Genomic DNA, 24,186 nt, shown 5'->3' on the forward strand with positions numbered 1-24,186 from the left:
TATATGATAGAAATAATTCAAACAGATTTCTAATATAATTATCTGATAAGAAGTCTGCTTTGGGTGACAACTGGATACAGTACATCAAACTCTCCATTTGTATTTTAAGCACATGATAAATTTGCGGATGTTATATATGATGTACTTTATTCCAAGTGAAAGATACTTTACTGTGATGATACATATTGACACTTGCATTGTTTACATTTTGCGAAGTTTGCAAGGTGTGGAAAACAAGGATGAATTATTATTAATCTGATATTTTTTCTCAAGTTCTTTGATATGCCGTATGATGATAAAGAAAGGCAGATTTATGAGCTTGGAGAGAGAGTCAGAATTTAAATCTTTGGAAGAAAGAAATGATAAATTGGCAGTGTACCACTGTAAAAAAATCTGAGTAGAAATTGAATATTAAAATTCTCAAAGTTTATTTGTGTTGTCAATGTAAAAAGAATATATTTTAATTGACATAATTCTACTGTATTACTTATTCACATAACTTTTCTATTTAAAACTATCTCTCAATTTGAAATTTCAAATGAAAAAGATTTGATTGACAAGATGTTCACCATTAGAAGGTGGAATATAAATATATTGACAATTTGTAGCCACTTTATTGCTGCTCATATTTTATTGTTAATCTAGACACCAAATCAAATAAAGTAAAACAAATGTAAAAAAATGTGTAAATATAAATACAATATGACAATAAATGTACATGCTTGCCCTTTTTTTTTAACAAATAAATTAGACATCTGAGTTTTTAATTCTGTTATTTTCTGTTTCATAAAACTGATTGGGGAAGATCCTCATAAAATCAAGTATCAATCTACTCTGATAAAAAAATTAAATATATACAGATCACACTTCTAAACCTTAAAATTCTTTTGTCAAATATTTTTTTCAGTTGAATGTTATGTATCTCTATTTCCAGATACAAACAAATATTTGTACTTTTCAGCTTGAACAAATTTTGCTATGTCCAAAACTCACCAGAATGTTAGTTAAAGAGGTAAAACTCCCACTGTGATTTCAATGAATTGAATAAAAAAATAAAGTACATTATTCCACTTGATATTCATTGGGATATCTCTGGAAATTTCTTTGGAAATTTAACTGATCTTCCACTGGAATTACAGTGTGAAATACATTCAATTAAACCTAAAGTGGGATTCCCCTGGAATATTTTTTTTCCCACTGAATACCAGTGAATATCCTCTGTAATCCACTGGGATTACAGCGGGATGCCATCAACAGAGAGAGTCATAATGCAACCTCTTATAGGACAAAATAAAACAATCATTATAACTTAAGTGACACACCTGTCAATTTGGCACTTGAAAACTGGAAATGGAACACTAAAAATATAAACCAGATACTATCTTATTCCTACAATACTGGTGTAATTTAAAGAATAGAAAACAGTTAATATGTTCTATCCTGTATCAGAATCTCATTTTAATGAGGTTTTAAACAATGCAATAGTAAGTTTTTACTATTACTTAACAACCATGTTATTTATTGCTTAATTGATTTACTTACAAAATAGTGATCCTTCCTGTTAATTTTCTTGTTTCATTTGTAAATCAAAACCATGAATAAACGGAATTTAAGGGTTTAGATAGCATTCTGAAAACAAACAACATCTAGAGGTCTACATGTGCCTACTATATACTGTATTTTTGTCATTTGAAACAGAACAGTGACATAATAGAAAGAGAGGAAAATTTAAAAGTTAAAAATTATTTTATTTTCAGAGTTCTTATTGGTGTGGCACTGTTGCTAGTGATGTGATGGAAGGTGATGAAAACTTTTTAAATCAACATTCTTCTGAGTATTTTGAACAAGATCCTATAAGACTCAGACCAGGAATTCAAATAAGAAACTTGAAAAAGGTAATTGAGAAATAACTGGACTGCATTTCCACATGAACATATACTTTATATTATTTATGATGGTAGAAATATTTTAATATTGAATCAATTTATGTGTTATCTTTTAGTGTTGATTGTGTTTTAATCATTGATTGTCTTACTTTTAACTTTTAAAGTTAAATGTACAATTACCCAGGTTCTTTGTTTTGCATTTAATTCTTATCACATGTACATCTTTGCGATAATTATTAGTCAAAAAGAATTAAACCACTTTAGGAAGATCAGGTGTCTTCCACTGTATTGAATTATTAAATAGCCGAAAACAATAGGTTTAGATCTTTAATGAAATATGTAAATTTTTCCCAAGTCAGGAGCCTGTAGTTCAGTGGTTGTCATTGGTTCATGTCTATCATATTTGTTTTTGTTAATTATTGTTATAAATTAGGCCTTTAGTTTTCTCAATTAAATTGTTTCATATTTCATAGCTGACTATAACGTTATTTTCATGTCGGTCCTTTTATAGCCGACTATAACGTTATTTTCATGACGGGCCTTTTATAGCTGACTATAACGTTATTTTCATGTCGGGACCTTTTATAGCCGACTATAACGTTATTTTCATGTCGGGGCCTTTTATAACCGACTATAACGTTATTTTCATGTCGGGCCTTTTATAGCCGACTATAACGTTATTTTCATGTCGGGGCCTTTTATAGCCGACTATAACATTATTTTCATGTTGGGCCTTTTATAGCCGACTATAACATTATTTTCATGTCGGGGCCTTTTATAGCCGACTATACGTGATGGGTTTTGTCTATAATTGCCTACATCCACTTGATTTGAACTTTGTTGGATAGTTGTCTCATTGGCAATCATACCCTTCTCCTTATTTTTATATTAGTGTTCAATATTTGCACCAGGAGATATTTAAACTTAGTTTTTTTTAATATAGAAAATATTACAAATTACCGATTAAGTTGGCATTTTGTTCCAGTACAATGAATTTTTAACCGGTAGGGGACTATGTATTGCCATGCAATACTTTCAGAATGCTTGTTTTTATATGTAACAAATTTTCCAAATACATGGAAACAACAATCATCAAGAAGTATCACAATTATAGCTGTTTATTGATTTAGTTTAATAGATATGAATTCTAAGCCTGAATTCAGAGTCGTTTCCACCAATCTTTTCTAAAAAGCATATAATGGAACAAAATTCATTAATTTACTTGTAAACAATCTCTCTGAAAATTTTAAAGCAATCACTATTTCTCATACAGTGAATAAAATTATACCACAATTGATGCTCAATTTATTCAGATATTCTTATATATTGTCATGATACTGAAGTCCATAAATAAAATCTTTCTTTTTATCTTGACAACAGGTTTTCAAGACTAATGGATCAATGAAAACTGCTGTAGAAGGAATGACCTTGAACATATATGAAGGTCAGATAACTGCTCTCTTAGGACATAATGGTGCTGGGAAAACTACAACAATATCTATGTTAACAGGTAGAAAAGTTTAGAGATAAATTTCTTTTTTATTACATTCTAATTTGCATTTTGCCAAATATGAGAATGTATGCAAACTTTGAAAAAGATTAAACATTGAAAACTTTGTCTTGCAAATATATTAATGTACTTTTTGGACATTAGGGAGAAGACTGTCTGACAATAAATGACATTTTTATTTGTCAAACCGGTACTTAGAATTCAGTGAATGGTAAATGTTAAAAGTAGTAATATAAAAGTTTCTGCAATTGAAAGTTGTTTCATGATATTGCTGTCAAAATTGTCAATTTTGTTAATATCTCAAGCTGGATTACTTAAGCAGTAATAATGGCTGCATGCATTAGCTATACACTTCAATTAAAGGGAAAATCAAGGCAGACATAAGTTTTGTGTCTTCTCTATTTCTGAATGCCTTAATTTGCTCTTGATTTTTTTACTCATATATATATAATTTAGAAGATGTGGTATGAGTGCCAATGAGACAACTATCCATCCAAGTCACAATGTGTAAAAAGTAAACAATGTATTATAGGTCAAAGTACGGCCTTCAACACAGATTTGGCTCACACCGAACAGCAAGCTATAAAGGGCCCCAAAATGAGTAGTGTAAAACAATTCAAACAGGAAAACCAACGGTCTAATTTATATATAAATAAAATTTGTAAGGGTTCCGCGGAACCCAGTGTCTCGTCTACTTTTGATGTTAATCGCAGGCTCAACAAAAATGAGGAAAAAAATTAATAAAAATATTCCTCTCTATACTATCTTTTGATTGTAAGTAGCTTCTGTCCAAGTTTGGTAAAAATCCAGGATAATTTATGAATCTAATAAATGTTTTTAAAACTTAAACTGCAGACTGTATGTAATGTTAACTGGAAGAAAAACTAAGTCCATTTATAAGTAAAATATGGAAAAAATGGAACAACATTTCCTTCTAGATACTAGCTTTTAATCATAAACAAGCTTCTGTCCAAGTCTGGTACAAATCCAAGATAGTTGAAGAAAGTTGTTAAAATTTTAAAAACTTTAACCACAGAGTGAATGTAATGTTAACTGGCAGAAAAACTAAGTTCATTTATAAGTAAAATACGGAAAAAATGGAATTTTTTTTTTACAAAATTTTCTTCTGGATACTATCTTATGATCATAAACAAACTTCTTTCCAAGTCTGGTAGAAATCCAGGATAGTTTAAGAAAGTTATTAAAATTTCAAAAACTTTAACCACAGATTGAATGTAATGTTTCCTGGCAGAAAAACTAAGTCCATTTATAAGTAAAATACGGAAAAAATGGAATTTTTTTACAAAATTAATTTTGAATATTATCTTATGATCATAAACAAGCTTCTGTCCAAGTTTGGTAGAAATCCAGGATAGTTTAAGAAAGTTATTAAAATTTCACAAAACTTTAACCACAGAGTGAATATATGTGGACGCCGCTGCCGCCGACGGAATGTAGGATCACTATGTCTCGCTTTTTCGACAGAAGTCAAAGGCTCGACAAAAACGAGAAACTAGAAACACTTATGAACCACACCAACAAACGACAACCACTGAACAACAGGCTTCTGAATAAGGACAGGTGTATAAAAATGCAGCGGGTTTAAACATTTAAACAGGCGCCAACCTTCACCCTAACCTGAAACAGTGGTGTAACATTACCACATAAAAAGACGCACAATAAAATATCAATTGAAATGGCTTCACTCGATCAAAAAGACATATTAACAAAAACAAGTAAATATACACTGAACGAATAAATTTGATCTATGAGACAATATAAATAAAAAAGATGTATCAATGTCACAAAGACAACTTTAACCTAGGACAAAATGGTGTTAAATAAAGTAACGTACACAGGTAAATTTAAATATAATAATTTTGTTGTTAGGAGTACCGAAACATTTTTTATGCCCCAGCCGTAGCAGAGGGGGCATTAAGTTTTACCCTTGTCCGTCTGTACGTCCGTCCGTACGTCCCAAAATTGGTTTCCGTTCTCTAACTTGAGTTTGCCTCAACCAAATGTTATGTTACTTATATACAATGCTTATTACCACAAAACACAGATCAAGTTTGAATTTTGGTGGCGTCACTTTAACCGTTCTAGAGTTATGCCCCTTTATAAATGAAAAAATTGCAAAATTTTTAGTTTCCGTTCTCTAACTTTTAGTTTGCCTCAACCAAATGTTATGAAACTTATACACAATGCTTATTACCACACAAAACAGATCAAGTTTGAATTTTGGTGGCATCACTTTAACCGTTCTAGAGTTATGCCCCTTTATAATTGGAAAAATTGCAAAATTTTTAGTTTCCGTTCTCTAACTTAAGTTTGCCTCAACCAAATATTATGAAACTTATACACAATGCTTATTACCACAAAACACAGATCAAGTTCGAATTTTGGTGGCGTCACTTCAACCGTTCTAGAGTTATGCCCCTTTATAAATGGAAAAATTGCAAAATTTTTATTTTCTTCTAAATATCAAGTTATTTTTAAAATTGGAGTTATCTTCCTTTGTCCATGATTATGGTTGAATCAACTACAATCAATGCTTTATACAATGCAAAGTTTAATTTTGACTTCCACTGATAAAACACAGATCAAGTTGAATTTGGGTAGTGTCACTTTAACCATTATTGAGTTATGCCCCTTTATAAATCGAACGATTGCAAAATTTTTAGTTTCCATTCTGTAACTTAAGTTTGCCCCAACCAAACATTATGAAACCTATACACAATATTCATTACCACAAAACTAAGATCAAGTAAAAATTTTTTGTTTCCGTTTTCTAACTTTAGTTTGCCTCAACCAAATGTTATGAAACTTATTACTACATAATACAGATTAAGTACGAAATTTGGTGGCGACACTTTTACTATTCTTGAGTTATGTCCCTTTATAAACATAAAAATTGCTGAATTTTTTAGTTTGTCTCAACCAAATGTTATAAAACTTATACACAACTGTTCTAGAGTTATGCTTGTTTACAAATAGAAAAATTGCTGAATTTTTAGTTTCTGTTCTCTTCTTAAGTTAGCCTCAACCAAATGTCATGAGACTTACACACAATGCTTATTACCACAAAACTCAGATCAAGTTCAAATTTGGGTAGTGTCACTTTTACCGTTCTTCAGTTATGTCCCTTTATAACTATATGATATGCAAGCGGGGGCATCATCTGTGTCCACATGTGGACACTATCCACATTTATTTTTAAAAAATAAATTTGTTGTTCATAATACGAGTACAGAAGTGAAAATTTATCGTCAGTTTGCTTTATCCTGTGTACTGAAATCAATCATTACACTATATCCATATTTTATAATTCTTTTCAGGAAATATGTAAACACAGTAGTTGCAATTCTAACTTAATTACATTTTCTATATTATATTTGTTATAGGATTTTTCCCTCCTTCAAGTGGTACAGCTAAAGTAAATGGGTATGACATCAGGAAAGACATTACCAGTGTACGCAGTAGTCTAGGTCTCTGTCCACAACATGACATACTGTTTGATTCTCTCACAGTAGAGGAACACCTTCAATTCTTTGCTAGTGTAAGTAGATGAAAGAGCTATGAGTACAAAAATAACTTAGAAGGCCTCAGAAGCAAAGGAACTTTTATAAATAGTTGAAGTAACTGAGATTTAGAATATAAACAAATATATCTACAAAGGATGAGATTTACTACTTGTCACTTTTGAAAAGGGGGAACATGCTTTTTATAATTCAATTTTGTCTCACTTTGACATCATCACATGCAGTTTTGTGAGTTGATTACATGTATTTTCATCTACTAAGAAGATAATTTTTGATTCAGGTAAATTAATCAATGAGTGATGGATTTCTCTTAGAAGAAATTTAAAGGTCCCAGTGAATCACCTACACAGAGAACAATAGCTATTGTATTTATTCAATGGGACAATTGAACTGACAAAAGTTTAAATACCTTGACCAAGAGGAGATGACTCTGTGGAAGAGTTTCATTTGGTTTGCAATAGCATTGGCATATCTTATTTCCATGGAAATTATTTATCCCTGTACCTTCAATCATTATACCTGTCAATTGAACCATATTTTGCGGGTGTGACCTGTGAATTTACCAGCTCACCCGAGATTTTTCAATACCCATTCAGGTCATTAAATAACCCGGGATTTTATCAAATGACCTTTTCACCAGTATTATATTGCCATGAGACTTGCAATGTCTAAAATGCAAAATTTTCCTAAAAAAAACCAAATTCAAAATTCTTCCTGGACAGGAAGATCAAAATTTACTCTCAATTGAATGATTTACTGCTATTAAAACATAATTTTGACACTCTTTTGATTGAAAGGTAAAAAAATTTGCTAATTATCCCGTTAATTGTACCCCAGAAATGTTGAAGCCAGTCAAGCTTGACATACAATTTTATGTCCTGATTTATAAATTGCCCATTTGCAAATATTAATTATTCTATCAAAATCATTTTAAAACAATTTGAACCTATTTATACATATCTGTTGGAGAGATACAAGTCCCTAAACTAATTTAACCATTTAGTTTTGTTGTCACTTAAAATCCATGTTGTCTACCTGGGAATACACGGAATGTAATTATATAAACAACAGTAAATTCGTCTTCTTCTTTATCTTCCTTTTATGTATAGGATCACAGTTGCTATAGCTGATTTATTATTATACTTGGGGTTTATAAATTACATTAATAAAAAAATAGTGTGAATGAAACAATTAGAGGGCATTGCTTTATTTTAATATTTGATCGATAATGAATATTTAACAAATACAATGAAGTTAAAATAAAAAAATAAATTAAATTTTAAATATTTTTCAGCAAAAACTTATGAAACTGGTATATGTTATAGAATATTAAGAAAATCCACTAATTTGGCCTCTATCCATGATCTATACTGGTAAGATTCCCAAGTTGTGTCTCTATGAGATCATATCTGGGAACCAGTAGCTAAACAAAACAAAATATCTATGAATATTATTGCGAAACCAAATGAGTCATCTCCTATTGGTCAAGGTATTTAAACTTTTTTTAGTTCACTTGTCCCATTGAATAAATACAATAGCTATTTTTCTCTGTGTAGTTTATTCACTGGGACCTTTAGATTTCTTCTAAGAGAAATCCATCACTCATTGATTAATTTACCTGAAGAAAAAAATACCTTCTTAGTAGATGAAAATACATGTATCAACTCACACAATTGCATGTGATGTTGTATTTATTCAATATCAATAATATGTTTTCTATCTGTTCAATATAAACACTGATTTAATCATAAAAAGTTGATTTCTGAGAAAAGTTTTAGCATTGTTCCTATTGAAATTTCAATTTTTGTTGTGTTTATTTAGTTATAAAATACTTTTAAGAAGACCTTAATTTAAACATTGTCATTTTCCAGTTTTCATTTGTCAAATACACAAAAAAAACAAATTTCAATAGGAACAATGTAAATGTTGTCAGAAATCAACTTTTAATGTTTGAATCAGTGTTTATATTGAACAGATTACATTTTTTATCTCTAAAACTTAAATAGATAGGTATAAACTGTAAACAGTAAAAATAATCACCAATACAAGACTACAAAAATGCCACTAAAGATCTACATATATGCAAATATGAATGATTGCATTAAAGGAAAAAAATAAATATCAAAATAGCATATTTTTTACGAGGTGAGCTATTCAGGCTCTTGGGAACCTCTTGTTAGAATTACTTTTATCAATTAAATATTATTCATCAAAATTTATTAAATTGTGTGCATGATAACTGCTTGAAGTTGGTAATTTTTCTATGTCAAAATATGCAATTTTTATCCCAAATCTAATGGGGCCTTTTGCCATATATATGGGAAGGGGGACGTAAACAAATTTATTGTAAAAATATTAAAAAATAAAAACTCTTGCTGTTTGCCATTTAAAAGTGGATTTTTCAGTCCTTTTTTGCCCCTTATAGTCATAATCCCTAAGAATTACACAAAATTCATTGACATACTACTGTAAGATCTTGAAATACTAACACAAGCTTGAACCAATCTGAAAAGTTCTTTGAAAATTTTTACGAAGATCTTTGTCCTTTATAGCTTGGAAACTGAAAAAAGCTGCTAGTATATGAACAAAAGGAGATGTGGGGTATATGACAAGGAGACAACAACCAATGACAAAAATACCCAAATGACATCTAGAGAGCAACAGCACCAAACAATCATACAACTGCAAAAATTTGTTGTGATATAAAGAATGAGTGGGCAATGTGGAGAAAATTATATGAATTTATTTTAGGGAGAATTTTCTGAAATGCATTATGAAGGAACTACCTTAGATTAAAAAATGAGTTAATTGCCAGCAATAAAAGGAAGATTTTAACCATTGTAAAATGCAACATACAAGTAATTTGCAGTTATTATTTTAGTTAAAAGGTTGTCCTAAAGACAAAGTAAAGGATGAAGTAGATTCCATGATAACACAGATAAATCTGAAAAACAAACGTTCAGCAGCCAGTAAAACATTATCTGGTGGTATGAAGAGAAAGTTATCTGTTGGAATAGCCCTGATTGCAGGGTCAAAGGTAGGTTAAAAAACACCTGTGATGTAAATCTTTTGTTCAAACTCTCCATTATTTTTCAGGAATGGAGAGTTATTTTCTATTGTTCATCTTCATTCATCCGGCCGTTTTGACCTTTGGATATTTCCATGGGCTCTTTCTTAAAAAGTGTTCACCCATGGAAATAATTCTAAAGGACTAAACGCGATATTGAATGAAGATGAAAACTTACTAAAAAGGCTGATACTGATTTTTTTTTAAAATTGGGATCGTAAAGTAATACAGTAAACACCAAATATATGATTATTAATAAACAGCTTTTATTTGCGAGTCTTAATTCCATCCTATAATATATAGCATCGTATTCACTAAAATTCCACAACATTATCCACAATTTGTTTTCCGATGCCAATCTTGGCTGAATTTCTGTCACGGAAAGTATCCAAGCGAGTAAACTCGACTATTTTCCATTGAGTGCCATTCCTTTTCTGTGCATCTAAAAAATATCAAATGCGTTAACTCGGTTGAATTCTTTGTAATATTAGAGAAATTTTCTCGCTGTGTTGAAGACCCATTTGTGGCCTCGGGCTGTTTTCTGCTCTTTGGTCGGGTTGATGTCTCTTGGACGCATTCCCCATTTCCATTCTAAATTTTATTTACATTGAACAGAAAAATTACTCGTTAGTTTCTACAAGTATATTGTGGTTTAATAGAATAAATAGTTCAAGAAAATGAAATGGTCAAAATGGCGTACATGTATTCGGTATATTATTTGATTGTTCGTTGTTATAATTTGAATATAGTACTAATGAATAGAATTGGAGGGGGTATGAATAACATTTGAATAAGCTTGGGTTAAATATTTGGCGGGTTTTTTATTCAATTTTCAACAGAAACGCATAACATTATCGTATTCCTTCGCTGTTGTTATTTGTCCAGTGGCAAATATAACAGATATATCGGCAGTGCAAATGACGGCGTTAATCTTGAAATGTTTAAATGAAATCAAAAAGTAGTTTTCCACTTAATTAAGGGAAAAGTGAAAAATATTTTCAGTTTGCTTGTATTGCTATTTAAGAATCATCTAAAATATGCATAACATTTTTTCGTTGTAATGAGCGAAGGGAAAGAAAAATGTATATGCATGAAACACTATTTTCGTGTTTAATTTTATTTGATCTAATAGAATGGTTTGAAATATAGAATCATATTTCGTTTCAGATATGACTTATAATCAAGCACACCCTTATAAGTTAAATAACCTAAACTAGAGTGTTACATACCTGGAAATTTATTCTAGTTGTACCATTTCATTTTTCATTGACGATTCTATATCCAAGATTTATCAAACGAAAAACACACATAATCCATTAACATATATGCATAAATACTAGTTTTTTTCTCTCCTGAAATACCACTTATAGACACAAATAAATATCCTTTCAATCCTACTACAAGAAAAATGTGCGTATCCAATAACTTAAAACATAAATCTGGATGAATTTTATTCAAAATCTGTTTATAGTAATTACTCTACTGTTCATAAATACTTCGTTTAGTGAGTAGATGGTCAGCTTGATCTTAAATTTTGCCTGTGGATTATTGGGTACACCACGGGGAAAATGAAAAGAAAACCATAACAAAATGAAATAAAATTCTTTAAAATGTTATAATCTGAAGATTCGTTCTATATTAAAGGTGTATTTTAAGTTAGCGAAAGTCCAAATAACTGTCCATTCCTGGGAAATAATGGGCGTCGGCCCGTTTATCTAAAGCTTTGTTCAACATATCATAAAACAATTGTAGACAGTCAGAGGGGTTTTCTTCAAATTCAATTTTATGAAAAGGTGTAGTTTATATTCTTGTATGTGACAACAAAACAAATCAAATGAAATAAAAGGGGAGTCCCCTGGGGTCACCCCCACCCCCTCCTGTTTGAGAACTTGTAAACGGTCGAGATCCCCACCCCTAAACCATATATATTCTTGTACGGGACAATAACACAAATAAAATGAAAAATAGGGGAAGTCCATGAGGGTCACCCCCACCCCCCTTCTTTTTGAAAACTTGTAAACGGTTAAGATCCCCACCCCCAAACCATATATATTGTTGTATGGGACAATAAAACAAATCTAATGAAATAAAAGGCGAGTCCCCTGGGGTCACCCCACCCCATCCTGTTTAAGAACTTGTAAACCGTCGAGATCCCCACCTCTAAACCATATATATTCTTGTATGGGACAATAATACAAATCAAATGAAATATAGGGGAAGTCCATGGGGGTCACCCCCACCCCCTTTCTTTTTGAAAACTTGTAAACGGTCAAGATCCACACCCTGAAACTATATATATTCTTGTATGGGACAATAAAACAAATCAAATAAAAAATAAAAGGCGAGTCCCCTGGGGTCACCCCCACCCCCTCCTGTTTCAGAACTTGTAAATGGTCGAGATCCCCACCCCTAAACCATATATATTCTTGAATGCAATAAAACAAATCAAATGAAATATAGGGGAAGTCCATGGGGGTCACCCCCACCCCCCTTCTTTTTGATAGCTTGTACCGGTAAACGGTCTAGATCCCCACCCCTGAACCATATATATTCTTGAATGGGACAATAAAACAAATCAAATGAAATATAAGGTGAGTCCCCTTGGGTCACCCCACCCCCCTCCTGTTTAAGAACTTGTAAACGGTTGAGCTTTTCATTATTAATAAGATAATACCACATTGAGGTCCAAAGGGTCCTAAATTAAACTTTTGTTTAATTTCATCAAATATTGAATTCTTTGGTTCTTTGATATGCTGATTCTAACAATGTTTGAGTGTTAAATCATATCTAATTTTAGAGAACTTAGTCATCACTGGTTGTTGTTATTATATTATTGATTATAATTTGAAAAATTGCATCATATCTTATTTTAGAGAACTATTTATCCAGTTTGAGTTGTTTCCATTTGCACAGAAAATATTATGGATAAAATTAACCTGTGTTTCATTTCAACATAAATTAAATATATATATATATATAGGGTTCTTTCAAATGCTGAATCTAAACTCTATTTAAATATTAGATTTTTAGGCCCAGTTTTCAAGTTGGTCCAAATCAGGGTCCAAAATTAAACTTTGTTTGATTCAACAAAAATTGAATTTATGGGGTTCTTTGAAATGCTGAATCTAACCATGTATTGAGAGATTTTGGATTGTGGGCTCCTTTATCAAATTGGTCCACATTGAGGTCCAAAGGGTCTTAAATTAAACTTTTGTCTGATTTCATCAAAAATTGAATTCTTGGGGTTCTTTGATATGCTGATTCTAATATGTACTTTTTTGATATTGGACCATAATAGGTATTTAAATGTCCAATTTCAAGTATTTCAGTTCTTAAACCACATTCATTTTGTGTCACAAACCTATGCTGTGTCAAATATTCAATCACAATTCAAATTCAGAGCTGTTTTAAGCTTAAATGTAGTGTCCATACTTGCTCAACTGTTCAGGGTCGACCTCTGCAGGAAAATCTGGTTTGCTGTCACTCTGACAGCCTCTTGTTTTTTTTTCTTTTAAATTTTCCATTTTAAGTTGGTTATTTTTTATTTATATATAAAAGCAAATAATAATGATATATTTTGGTTTCATCAAAAATTGAAATATTGGGGTTCTTTGGTCTGCTGAATCTAACCATGTATTTAGATTCTTAATTTTTGGTCCTGTTTTCAAATTGGTCTACATTAAGGTCCAAAGGGTCCAAAATTAAACTTAGTTTAATTTTAACAAAAAATGAATTCTTGGGGTTCTTTGATATGCTGAATCTAACCGTGTATGTATTTAGATTTTGGATATTGGACCATAATAGGTAAATTAAAATTTTTTAAGTTCCTAGACCACATTCATTCTGTGTCAGAAACCTATGCTGTGTCAAATATTTAATCACAGTCCAAATTCAGAGCTGTATCAAGCTTGAATGTTGTGTCCATACTTGCCCCAACTGTTCAGGGTTCCACCTCTGCGGTCGTATCAACCTGCGTCCAGCGGAGCATTTTATTGGTTATTATCTTGAATATTATTAATGATAAAGATAAAGTGTGAACAGCAAATTTGTTCAGCAAAGTAAGATCTACAAATAAGTTTAATGATCAAAATTGTCAATTGACCCCTTAAGGAGTTATTGCCCTTTAAGAACAAGTTTACACAATTTGTTTATCATGTTTTCTAACTTTAAAAAATGTTCTTCTCTGAAAGTACTGAACTAATTCCAACCAAACTTAAGCTGAATAATTCTAAGGGTATCTAGAATAAAGTTTGTAATTTATTTTCTGTTTCGTAAAAAAACATGGCCGCCATGGCTAAAAATAGAACAAAGGGGTAAAATGCAATTTTTGGCTTATATCTCAAAAACCAAAGCATTTAGAGCTAATCTGATGAGAGGTAAAAATATTTATTAGGCCAAGCTCTGTCAGCCCTTAAATTTTCAGATGAATCTAACAACCCATTGTTGGATTGCTGCCACTTAATTGGTAATTTTAAGGAAATTTTGCAGATTTTGGTTATTATCTTGAATATTATTAATGATAATAAGATCTACAAATAAGTTCGTATGACCAAAATTGTCAATTGTCCCCTTAAGAAGTTATTGCCCTTTAAAATCAATTTTTCACAATTTGTTCATTTAGTTTGCTTACTTTAAAAAATCTTCTCCTTTGAAACTGCTGAATCAATTTCAGCCAAACTTGGGCTGAATGAGTTTCAGAGTATCTAGTATAAATTTTGTATTTTATTTTCTTGTACGTCAAGAAACATAGCCACTATGGCTAAAATGAAACATAGGGGTAAAATGCATTTCTTTGGTTTTAAGCCATTCATTAATATATATTGAAAAGAAAAAAATAATCATTGATGAAAGATTTAAGCAAAAAATTACAGGTGAGGGATTCAGGCTCTTGAGATCCTCTTGTTTGTCGCCTGCGCAACGCATTGCAGGGGACATAGATATACTGGGCATCCTTCCGGTCTTGTTTGGGCTCTCACGTGAACAGTTCTTGCCAGATTTTTATGAAACTTATATCATAGGTTTATATCAGCAATGTCTTGGACAAGTTCGAAAGTCAGTAAATTATTTTTAAAAGAGTTATGCCCCTTGGAAACATTAATTATATGGAAAATTGCATCGTTAGCGCTCTCATGTGTACAATTCTTACCAGAATTTTATGAAACTTATATCAACAATGCCTTGGACGAGTTCGAAAATCAGTGCAGATCAATTATTTTTAAAAGAGTTATGTACCTTGGAAATATTTATTATATGAAGAATTGCATCGTTAATGCTCTCATGTGTACAATGCTTGCCAGATTTTTATGCAATTAATATTATAGGTTAATATCATCAATGTTTTTGACGAGTTCGAAAATCAATGCCGATCAGTTATTTTTAAAAGAGTTGTGCCCTTGGAAATATTGATTATATGGAAAATTGCATTGTTAGCACTCTCATGTGTACAATTCTTGCCAGCAATGTCTGACAATTTCGAAAATAAGTGCTGATCAAATATTTTTAACGAGTTATGCCCCTTGGAAAAAATTAATTATAACGAAAATCACATTGCATTTGCTCTGAAGCCTTCATTTCTCTAAGATATTTTTAAATTGTTTTAAAGAACAAAAAATAAAGTGTTTTTTTTAGTTATTGCCCTTGTACCTTGGATGGATAAAATATTTGCAACACGGGGGATATACAAACTCTGTACTTTTATTTCTCTTCCGGCACTCACAACTTGAGTGTACATCAAAAGATTCTGATTTTTTGGCAAAATATTTTTCACTTCATTAAAATGTGATTATAATGGCCTTGAGATAACGTTTGATCCATTTATTGCATAAAAAAAATCATACAACTCGAGTGTACATCAAAAGATTCTGATTTTCGGCAAAATATTTTTCTCTTCATTAAAATGTGATTATAATGGCCTTGAGTTAAGGTTTGATCCATTTATTGCATAAAAAAATCATATTCCTTTCCAACTTTCATGTCAAAGATTGTTTATTTTTGTTAATTTTACTTAGTCAGCCATTGAAAAATTGATACAAATCACAGAAAGGAAGTGGAACAACTATGACTGGAATCCGTATTTTTACAAGATGACTGTAAAATAATGAGCCCCAAAGTGAAAAATACGCATTCAGTACTCATTAATAGACTTTTGGTTAGATCCCCTTAGTTACAAGTGTATATTTTAGTGAAACTGCATTGCTTCAATTATTTATATAAGTTGCTTAATTTGTTTTATTTAGATATTTAGTTGGTACAAAATGTATATAGTTTCTGACAAATGGAAGCATTGAATTGTGTAACTCTATATGACAATTTAGGACATAAACTTAGACAACTGTTACTGTAATGGTATTCTCCAAATATCCATGTGGTTAAAGTACTGTATTTCTGACATAAATTTAACTGCCACATATTTTGAAATCTCCTTCAAAATTTAGCATTTTTCACAATGTCTTTAAAGGAAACAAAGCCTCTGCAGCTAGATTATTCAACAAAAATGCATATTGATATCCACAAATATTCCCATTCAATGCCAGAAAATGACAAACCTGCTCAGGATTATCTTCAAATAATACTGTTGGGTTATCAGTGAACTGAAGAGCTTTATCCTCTAGTTTTCCTATAACATTACAGGAAAAACCCAAAACCTCATATATCATGTAACATGAACTAAATCGAAAAGTGGTATTCAATGTGTAGGGCAAACTGGACATGAATTTTTCAAACGAACACAAGATTATCTATATCACTTTCACAGACTCTAATAAATTCAAAAGTTTGATATACCAACATTTAGAAAAATGCAAACACAATATCAAATTTATCAAATTTCAACCACACTAAACCCCCAAGAAACAGCCAGGACAATAAAATTTGAAGATTCCCATGAAATTTGCGAAATGATATCATGGGAAAAGGGAAAATATCTAAAACTTCCTCTATTGATATCATGTCTATTGTTGATAAAAGACAAATGTAATCATAGGTCTCGCATTAACCGCAATATCATTCTAATGTTACACTTGATGATTTTTTATCTATATTTAAAAAAAAACAATGGTAGACATCAATTATTTTTCAAACTAGGTCAAATACCAATTAGTTAATTACATAATATTTATGACTAGTGTGATACAATATAATTTTTCAGTCCAAGATATGAGTGAACTTGTATCATAACAGCTTTTAGTCACCAAAGACTGTTCCCTGGTACTAACCTGAAGATCATGAAAGCATTTTCTAAAAATAAAAATACACTGATAGAGGTATTGATTTGATCGATTTGTGTAGTATTTATAATGACTCTTACCAGTCAGAACTTTATGACTCCATATTTTGATAACACAGAGCCAACACAATAATCCAGCACAGTATAGAAAACAATGTTCCTTCAACGTGACACATTGAGGATTAGATATGACCCCTATGACCATGTAATTCTAGGGTACCTCAACATCATTCAAGACTGAGAGGTTATAAACTTTCTGAAAAAAGGATCAAAATATCGTCCACTGTCAAAAATGAATTGAAAGAGTGTGGTCAGGTCATTAGGGATGCTCTTTCATCCTATTGTAAAACTTGGTGTAAACTGGAGAAATTTGACAAAAAGTCACTGGATTCCTATTTGAATATTTTGGATATTCCCATATCACATTTCAAAAATAATTTAGAAATTAATAAACGGGTAAGTAATACACCAATTTCTAGGATTAAAAACAAAAATTCAAGTTCTTAATAAAAGCATTTTGTGTTCATACTGGCAAACAAAGCAGCAAACAACGTGGTATTGGTATGACGTAAATACTACACAGATGTTCTAAAGAATGAAATTTAAAATTTTTCTACATTCAAGGCTGTGCTCCCCACAGGGAGTCAAATAGTTGATAATCATGTCACTACCACATCTCAGCTTGAGACCTCCTCTGAATATTTGAAGGTATTGGTGATGACCTCTTACTACTGTGTTTATATTTCACAAATTGTTTGCTATGACCATGTCTGTAGCCGCGTTTTAGATTTCAACAAACGTGATTTATGTATAACTGGAAAATTATTATGTCCGAGATTACGTTATCACAAATTAATTAAACTTTAACTAAATTCGTTGATAGATACAGAGATTTGGTTAAGAAGTTTGGCTTTACCTGTGGCATTCTTATTAAAAACATGAGACACATCCTAATTTTTATGTGATGTTGTTTATAGAGATTAATATAGATACTATCCATGTAAATTAATTGATCCTTTGCATAAACTTATTCTTAAAGGTGATCAATTTAATAGCATAGTAAAATCTTTAAACTTTGTTGTTATCAGTACTAAGATTGATTTTGTTTTTGACAAATTAAAGCATAACCAAATATATATTGCTATACATGTACAGTTATCCGCACTTATGATCCTACATCCTGTAGATATTGTTTACTATTTTAGCATTGCACTAGTTCATGCCAATTTCAGACTTTTTTTGACATTTTTACACTCAATCCATTGGAGGCATACTGATTGATACTTCAGGGTGGGAGAACAGGATTTATTTATTACATGTAGTTGTAATTGGCTTGAACAAGCGTTCAAGAACTATGATTACTCTTATTTCTGTGCTATGTGTTATTGCTTTTATGTTAGTTATTTTTTGTGCTTCGTACCTATCTATTGAGTTAAGCCTTTTGCTACTAATTTTTATACGACCGCAAAAAAATTTTTGTGGTCGTATATTGGTATGACGTTGGCGTCGTCGTCATCGTCGTCGTCGTCCGGCGTCGTTGTCCGAAGACGCATTAGTTTTCGCACTCTAACTTTAGTTAAAGTTAATGAATCTCTATGAAATTTTACCATAAGGTTCAATACCACAAAAGGAAGGTGGGGATAGATTTTGGGGGTTATGGTACCAACGGTTAAGGAATTAGGGGCCAAAAAGGGGCCAAAAATAAGCATTTTCTAGTTTCCAGACAATAACTGTGGAACGGTGTATGGATCTCTCTGAAATTATACTACAAGTTTCCATACCACAAAGGGATGGTTAGGATTTGCTTTGGGGGGTTATTGCTCAAACCGTTTAAGAATTAGGGGCAAAAAAGGGGGAAAAACAAGGTTGTCCTCATTAATGGACAAATACTTTAGTACAAAACATAATTTAAAGCAGTGTAAGGTAGATAAATCAAATATATCATTGAAATTATCTCCCTTACACTGCTTTTAAATTATGTATAAAGTAATGGTTAATGAACAATTAAGATAATTTAAAACAGTGTAAGGGGGGTAATCCAAATACAACGTTTTGGTTACTTCCCTTACACTGCTTTTAAATTATGTTTAAAGAAATGCATATTTATAAAGGAAGACCAGTATGGCACATTAGATTTGTAAAATCTTTGACCACATTTATTTATTTGTTATGCCAAATCTAACCGTGTATTTAGATTTTTAATTTTGGGTCCAGTTTTCAAATTGGTCTACATTAAGGTCCAAAGGGTCCAAAATTAAACTTTGTTTGATTTTAACAAAAATTGAATATATGGGGTTCTTTGATATGCTGAATCTAAACATGTATTTAGATTTTTGATTTTTGGCCCAGTTTTCAAGTTTGTCCAAATTGGTGTCCAAAATTAAACTTTGTTTGATTTCAACAAAAATTGAATATATGGGGTTCTTTGATATGCTGAATCTAACCATGTATTTAGATTTTTTATTTGTGGACCCCGCTATCAAATTGGTTCATATTGAGGTCAAAAGGGTCCAAAATTAAACTTTGTTTGATTTCATCAAAAATTGAATTATTGGGGTTCTTTGATATGCCAAATCTAACCGTGTATTTAGATTTTTAATTTTGGGTCCCGTTTTTTAAATTGGTCTACATTAAGGTCCAAAGGGTCCAAAATTAAACTTAGTTTGATTTTAACAAAAACTGAATTTTTGGGGTTCTTTGATATGCTGAATCTAAACATGTGTTTAGATTTTTGATTATGGGACCAGTTTTCAAGTTGGTCCAAGTTGGGGTCCAAAATTAAACTTTGTTTGATTTCAACAAAAATTGAATATATGGGGTTCTTTGATATGCTGAATCTAAACATGTATTTAGATTTTAGATTTTTGACCCAGTTTTCAAGTTGGTCCAAATTGGGGTCCAAAATTAAACTTTGTTTGATTTCAACAAAAATTGAATATGTGGGGTTCTTTGATATGCTGAATCTAACCATGTATTTAGATTTTTTATTTGTGGACCCCGCTATCAAATTGGTTCATATTGAGGTCAAAAGGGTCCAAAATTAAACTTTGTTTGATTTCATCAAAAATTGAATTATTGTGGTTCTTTGATATGCCAAATCTAACCCGTGTATTTAGATTTTTAATTTTGGGTCCCGTTTTTTAAATTGGTCTACATTAAGGTCCAAAGGGTCCAAAATTAAACTTAGTTTGATTTTAACAAAAATTGAATTCTTGGGGTTCTTTGATATGCTGAATCTAAACATGTGTTTAGATTTTTGATTATGGGCCCAGTTTTCAAGTTGGTCCAAGTTGGGGTCCAAAATTAAACTTTGTTTGATTTCAACAAAAATTGAATATATGGGGTTCTTTGATATGCTGAATCTAAACATGTATTTAGATTTTAGATTTTTGGCCCAGTTTTCAAGTTGGTCCAAATTGGGGTCCAAAATTAAACTTTGTTTGATTTCAACAAAAATTGAATATATGGGGTTCTTTGATATGCTGAATCTAACCATGTATTTAGATTTTTTATTTGTGGACCCTGCTATCAAATTGGTTCATATTGAGGTCAAAAGGGTCCAAAATTAAACTTTGTTTGATTTCATCAAAAATTGAATTATTGTGGTTCTTTGATATGCCAAATCTAACCGTGTATTTAGATTTTTAATTTTTGGTCCCGTTTTTTAAATTGGTCTACATTAAGGTCCAAAGGGTCCAAAATTAAACTTAGTTTGATTTTAACAAAAACTGAATTTTTGGGGTTCTTTGATATGCTGAATCTAAACATGTGTTTAGATTTTTGATTATGGGACCAGTTTTCAAGTTGGTCCAAGTTGGGGTCCAAAATTAAACTTTGTTTGATTTCAACAAAAATTGAATATATGGGGTTCTTTGATATGCTGAATCTAAACATGTATTTAGATTTTAGATTTTTGACCCAGTTTTCAAGTTGGTCCAAATTGGGGTCCAAAATTAAACTTTGTTTGATTTCAACAAAAATTGAATATATGGGGTTCTTTGATATGCTGAATCTTACCATGTATTTAGATTTTTTATTTGTGGGCCCGCTATCAAATTGGTTCATATTGAGGTCAAAAGGGTCCAAAATTAAACTTTGTTTGATTTCATCAAAAATTGAATTATTGGGGTTCTTTGATATGCCAAATCTGACCGTGTTTTTAGATTTTTAATTTTGGGTCCCGTTTTTTTTAAATTGGTCTACATTAAGGTCCAAAGGGTCCAAAATTAAACTTAGTTTGATTTTAACAAAAATTGAATTCTTGAGGTACTTTGATATGCTGAATCTAAACATGTGTTTAGATTTTTGATTTTTGGCCCAGTTTTCAAGTTTGTCCAAGTTGGGGTCCAAAATTAAACTTTGTTTGATTTCAACAAAAATTGAATATATGGGGTTCTTTGATATGCTGAATCTAACCATGTATTTTGATTTTGGACATTTGACCATAATAGGTAAATTAAAAAAATTGAAGTTCTTAGACCACATTCTTTCTGTGTCAGAAACCTATGCTGTGTCAAATATTTAATCACAATCCAAATTCAGAGCTGTATCAAGCTTGAATGTTGTGTCCATACTTGCCCCAACTGTTCAGGGTTCGACCTCTGCGGTCGTATCAAGCTGCGCCCAGCGAAGCATTTTATTACAGTTTGTTCTTATGTTTTGCTGTTATACCACTGTCCCAGGTTAGTGGCGGGTTGAGTGCTCACTAACATGTTTATCCCTGCCACATTCTTTTTGTGCCTGTTCCAAGTCAGGAGCCTGTAATTCAGTGGTTGTTGTTGGTTCATGTCTTTCGTATTTGTTTTTCGTAAATTGTACTGTTATAAATTTGTCCGTTAGTTTTTGTTTAAATTGTTTCACATTTTCATGTGGGTCCTTTTATAGTTGACAATATGGTATGGGTTTTCTTGCTGTTGAACTCTGGTGGATAGTTGTCTCATTGGAAATCATACCACAACCCTTTTTTTTTTTTAAGTATGTCTATGATTTTTTTTTAAAGTGGAATTTTTTTAGTGGACTGGATGGTACTCCAAATGATATTTTAATAGATATAAAATCATATGTATGTTCATAATAATACATTACTTTTTTTTGTAGATTGTTATTTTGGATGAGCCCTCCTCTGGATTAGATCCTGATGCCAGACGACAGATCTGGACAGTTTTACAGAAAAACAAGGAAGGAAGGACAATGATTCTTACAACACATTTTATGGATGAAGCTGATCTCCTTGGTGACAGAATTGCTATTATGGCTGAAGGAGATGTTAAATGTTACGGAACTTCACTTTTCCTCAAAAATAAATATGGTAAGTACCAACTCCTTTTTCATGCTGTGGATCCCTTTATGTTTTGGAGTGTGGGTAGAGGGGGATGGGGGTGGGGGTGGGGGTGGCGGGGGGGGGGGGGGATGGGGTGAGGTGGGGGATGTTGTTAGTGGTGATTATTTTGGGTGTACCATGTTATGCAGCTTTATCACTTCAAACGTAAAAACAATGAAATGTTTGTATTTTTTTTTACTATATGAATTAATTGCTCTGCCTGTACCCACAACACCATTAATACTAATAAGTATTAAACAGATATAAAACAGCAATGCTATTTAAGAGGTTTTTTTTCTGCCTGTTTTCCATTGAATATGCATGTTTGATAAAATAAGTATGGAAAACTTTTTGTTTTTTTATATCATATAAAAGATTCTTCATCCACAGATCTTCAGGAAAATTTAATTAACTTGCAACTTTTAATGGTATATTTAACCTATTTATACAACAAAATTGTCTTTGTAGTTGTGTATGGTGTTAATTTTGAGCTGTGTTAATTGTTGTCCCATAATGTAAACATACTTTTTTATAGGTGGTGTTTTATTATCTGTAATTGTCTCTTGGTATGTGAATATAATGCATATAATTTTCTGTTTGTATGGTAATGAATCAAATCCTTATAGATGCAATGTTTTCTTATTTCTGATGTAACTCTCTTGATAGCCAAACTCAAATTCAATATCACAATCCACAAAGTCCCTAATGGTGAGTTTTAAGTCAAAAGTAAATTGTAACAAGTAAAAATTTTATAAACTCACCATCAGTGAAATTGTGCATTGTAGATCTAAACCAACTCCCAAATAATTTAATGTTAGCATAAGTGATAAAGGGGGTATCTGTGTGTAAACCAAAACATAGTCCCAATAATTCATACTGCCTCAAAGCAGACAGAATCTTTGAATGAATAATATTTATTAATACAATAAATTCAGTAACAAAATATTTTGGCCCTTGAGAAATACTCTGCATAATTAAGAATTTAGGAGTTCCTGCCGAGCAAGTCAAATTGCAACCTGTAGTGTGAGGAAGAACCTGCTCGACAATACACCAGCCAGGAATGTGAAGCGAGGGTTCTCCACCAAGGGGATGAGACTAGGCATCTCATTTGCAACTGGGGAGTGCAAGGTCTGCATGGGGGATTGCCCATGTGGTGCTATTACAAGTAGTAAGTAGCATGGTCTGTCAATCTGGCGCAGGAATAAATTTGATAAAATTTGTCCCCGAAATGCTTGGGGATGAATGAAATTTTAGAAATGACCAGTGTTAAAATTCCATCAAGGTCCAAAAACTCAGATGGTTACAGATGAGTACCCCAAGGATTTTGGTTAATTATACCTTCAATAATGTAATGAGAGTAAAAAAAAAGTAAAAAAAAAAAAAAAAACGATAATATACACAACAACACATACTGTTCACAACATAATGTAACAATTACCTATAGTAATATAGAGAATGTTATAAAATGATACTCAATATTCAAAATGAGATGCTAAAAAAAAAATAATATCCAATATTCAAAGTTTCAACATGATAATACTATAAAAATTACATCCTTAGATTACTCTAAATGTCAACAAGTGTCATTTCTCAACTTTCTAAATCAGTAACATATATTGAGATGCAAAACATCTGT

General features: G+C 31.4%; 1 protein-coding gene and 1 long non-coding RNA gene across 6 annotated transcripts in view; one reads left to right on the forward strand and one right to left on the reverse strand.

Moving 5' to 3' along the window:
- LOC127709751 (uncharacterized) overlaps positions 1-24,186 on the reverse strand; it is a 133,978-nt gene that overhangs the window by 65,968 nt on the left and 43,824 nt on the right. The gene's annotated exons all lie outside the window — the stretch shown is intronic.
- LOC127709695 (phospholipid-transporting ATPase ABCA3-like) overlaps positions 1-24,186 on the forward strand; it is a 78,811-nt gene that overhangs the window by 28,056 nt on the left and 26,569 nt on the right. For all 5 annotated transcript variants that reach the window (XM_052215325.1, XM_052215324.1, XM_052215326.1 and 2 more), the window contains 5 exons: positions 1,758-1,895; positions 3,267-3,396; positions 6,801-6,955; positions 9,820-9,975; positions 22,328-22,538. In XM_052215325.1, coding sequence (XP_052071285.1) covers positions 1,758-1,895; positions 3,267-3,396; positions 6,801-6,955; positions 9,820-9,975; positions 22,328-22,538 — 790 coding nt within the window. The remainder of the gene's footprint in view (positions 1-1,757; positions 1,896-3,266; positions 3,397-6,800; positions 6,956-9,819; positions 9,976-22,327; positions 22,539-24,186) is intronic.

This window comes from Mytilus californianus, unplaced genomic scaffold (assembly GCF_021869535.1).
Source record: "Mytilus californianus isolate M0D057914Y unplaced genomic scaffold, xbMytCali1.0.p SCAF_7, whole genome shotgun sequence".
NCBI classification, from domain to species: Eukaryota; Metazoa; Mollusca; class Bivalvia; order Mytilida; family Mytilidae; genus Mytilus; species Mytilus californianus.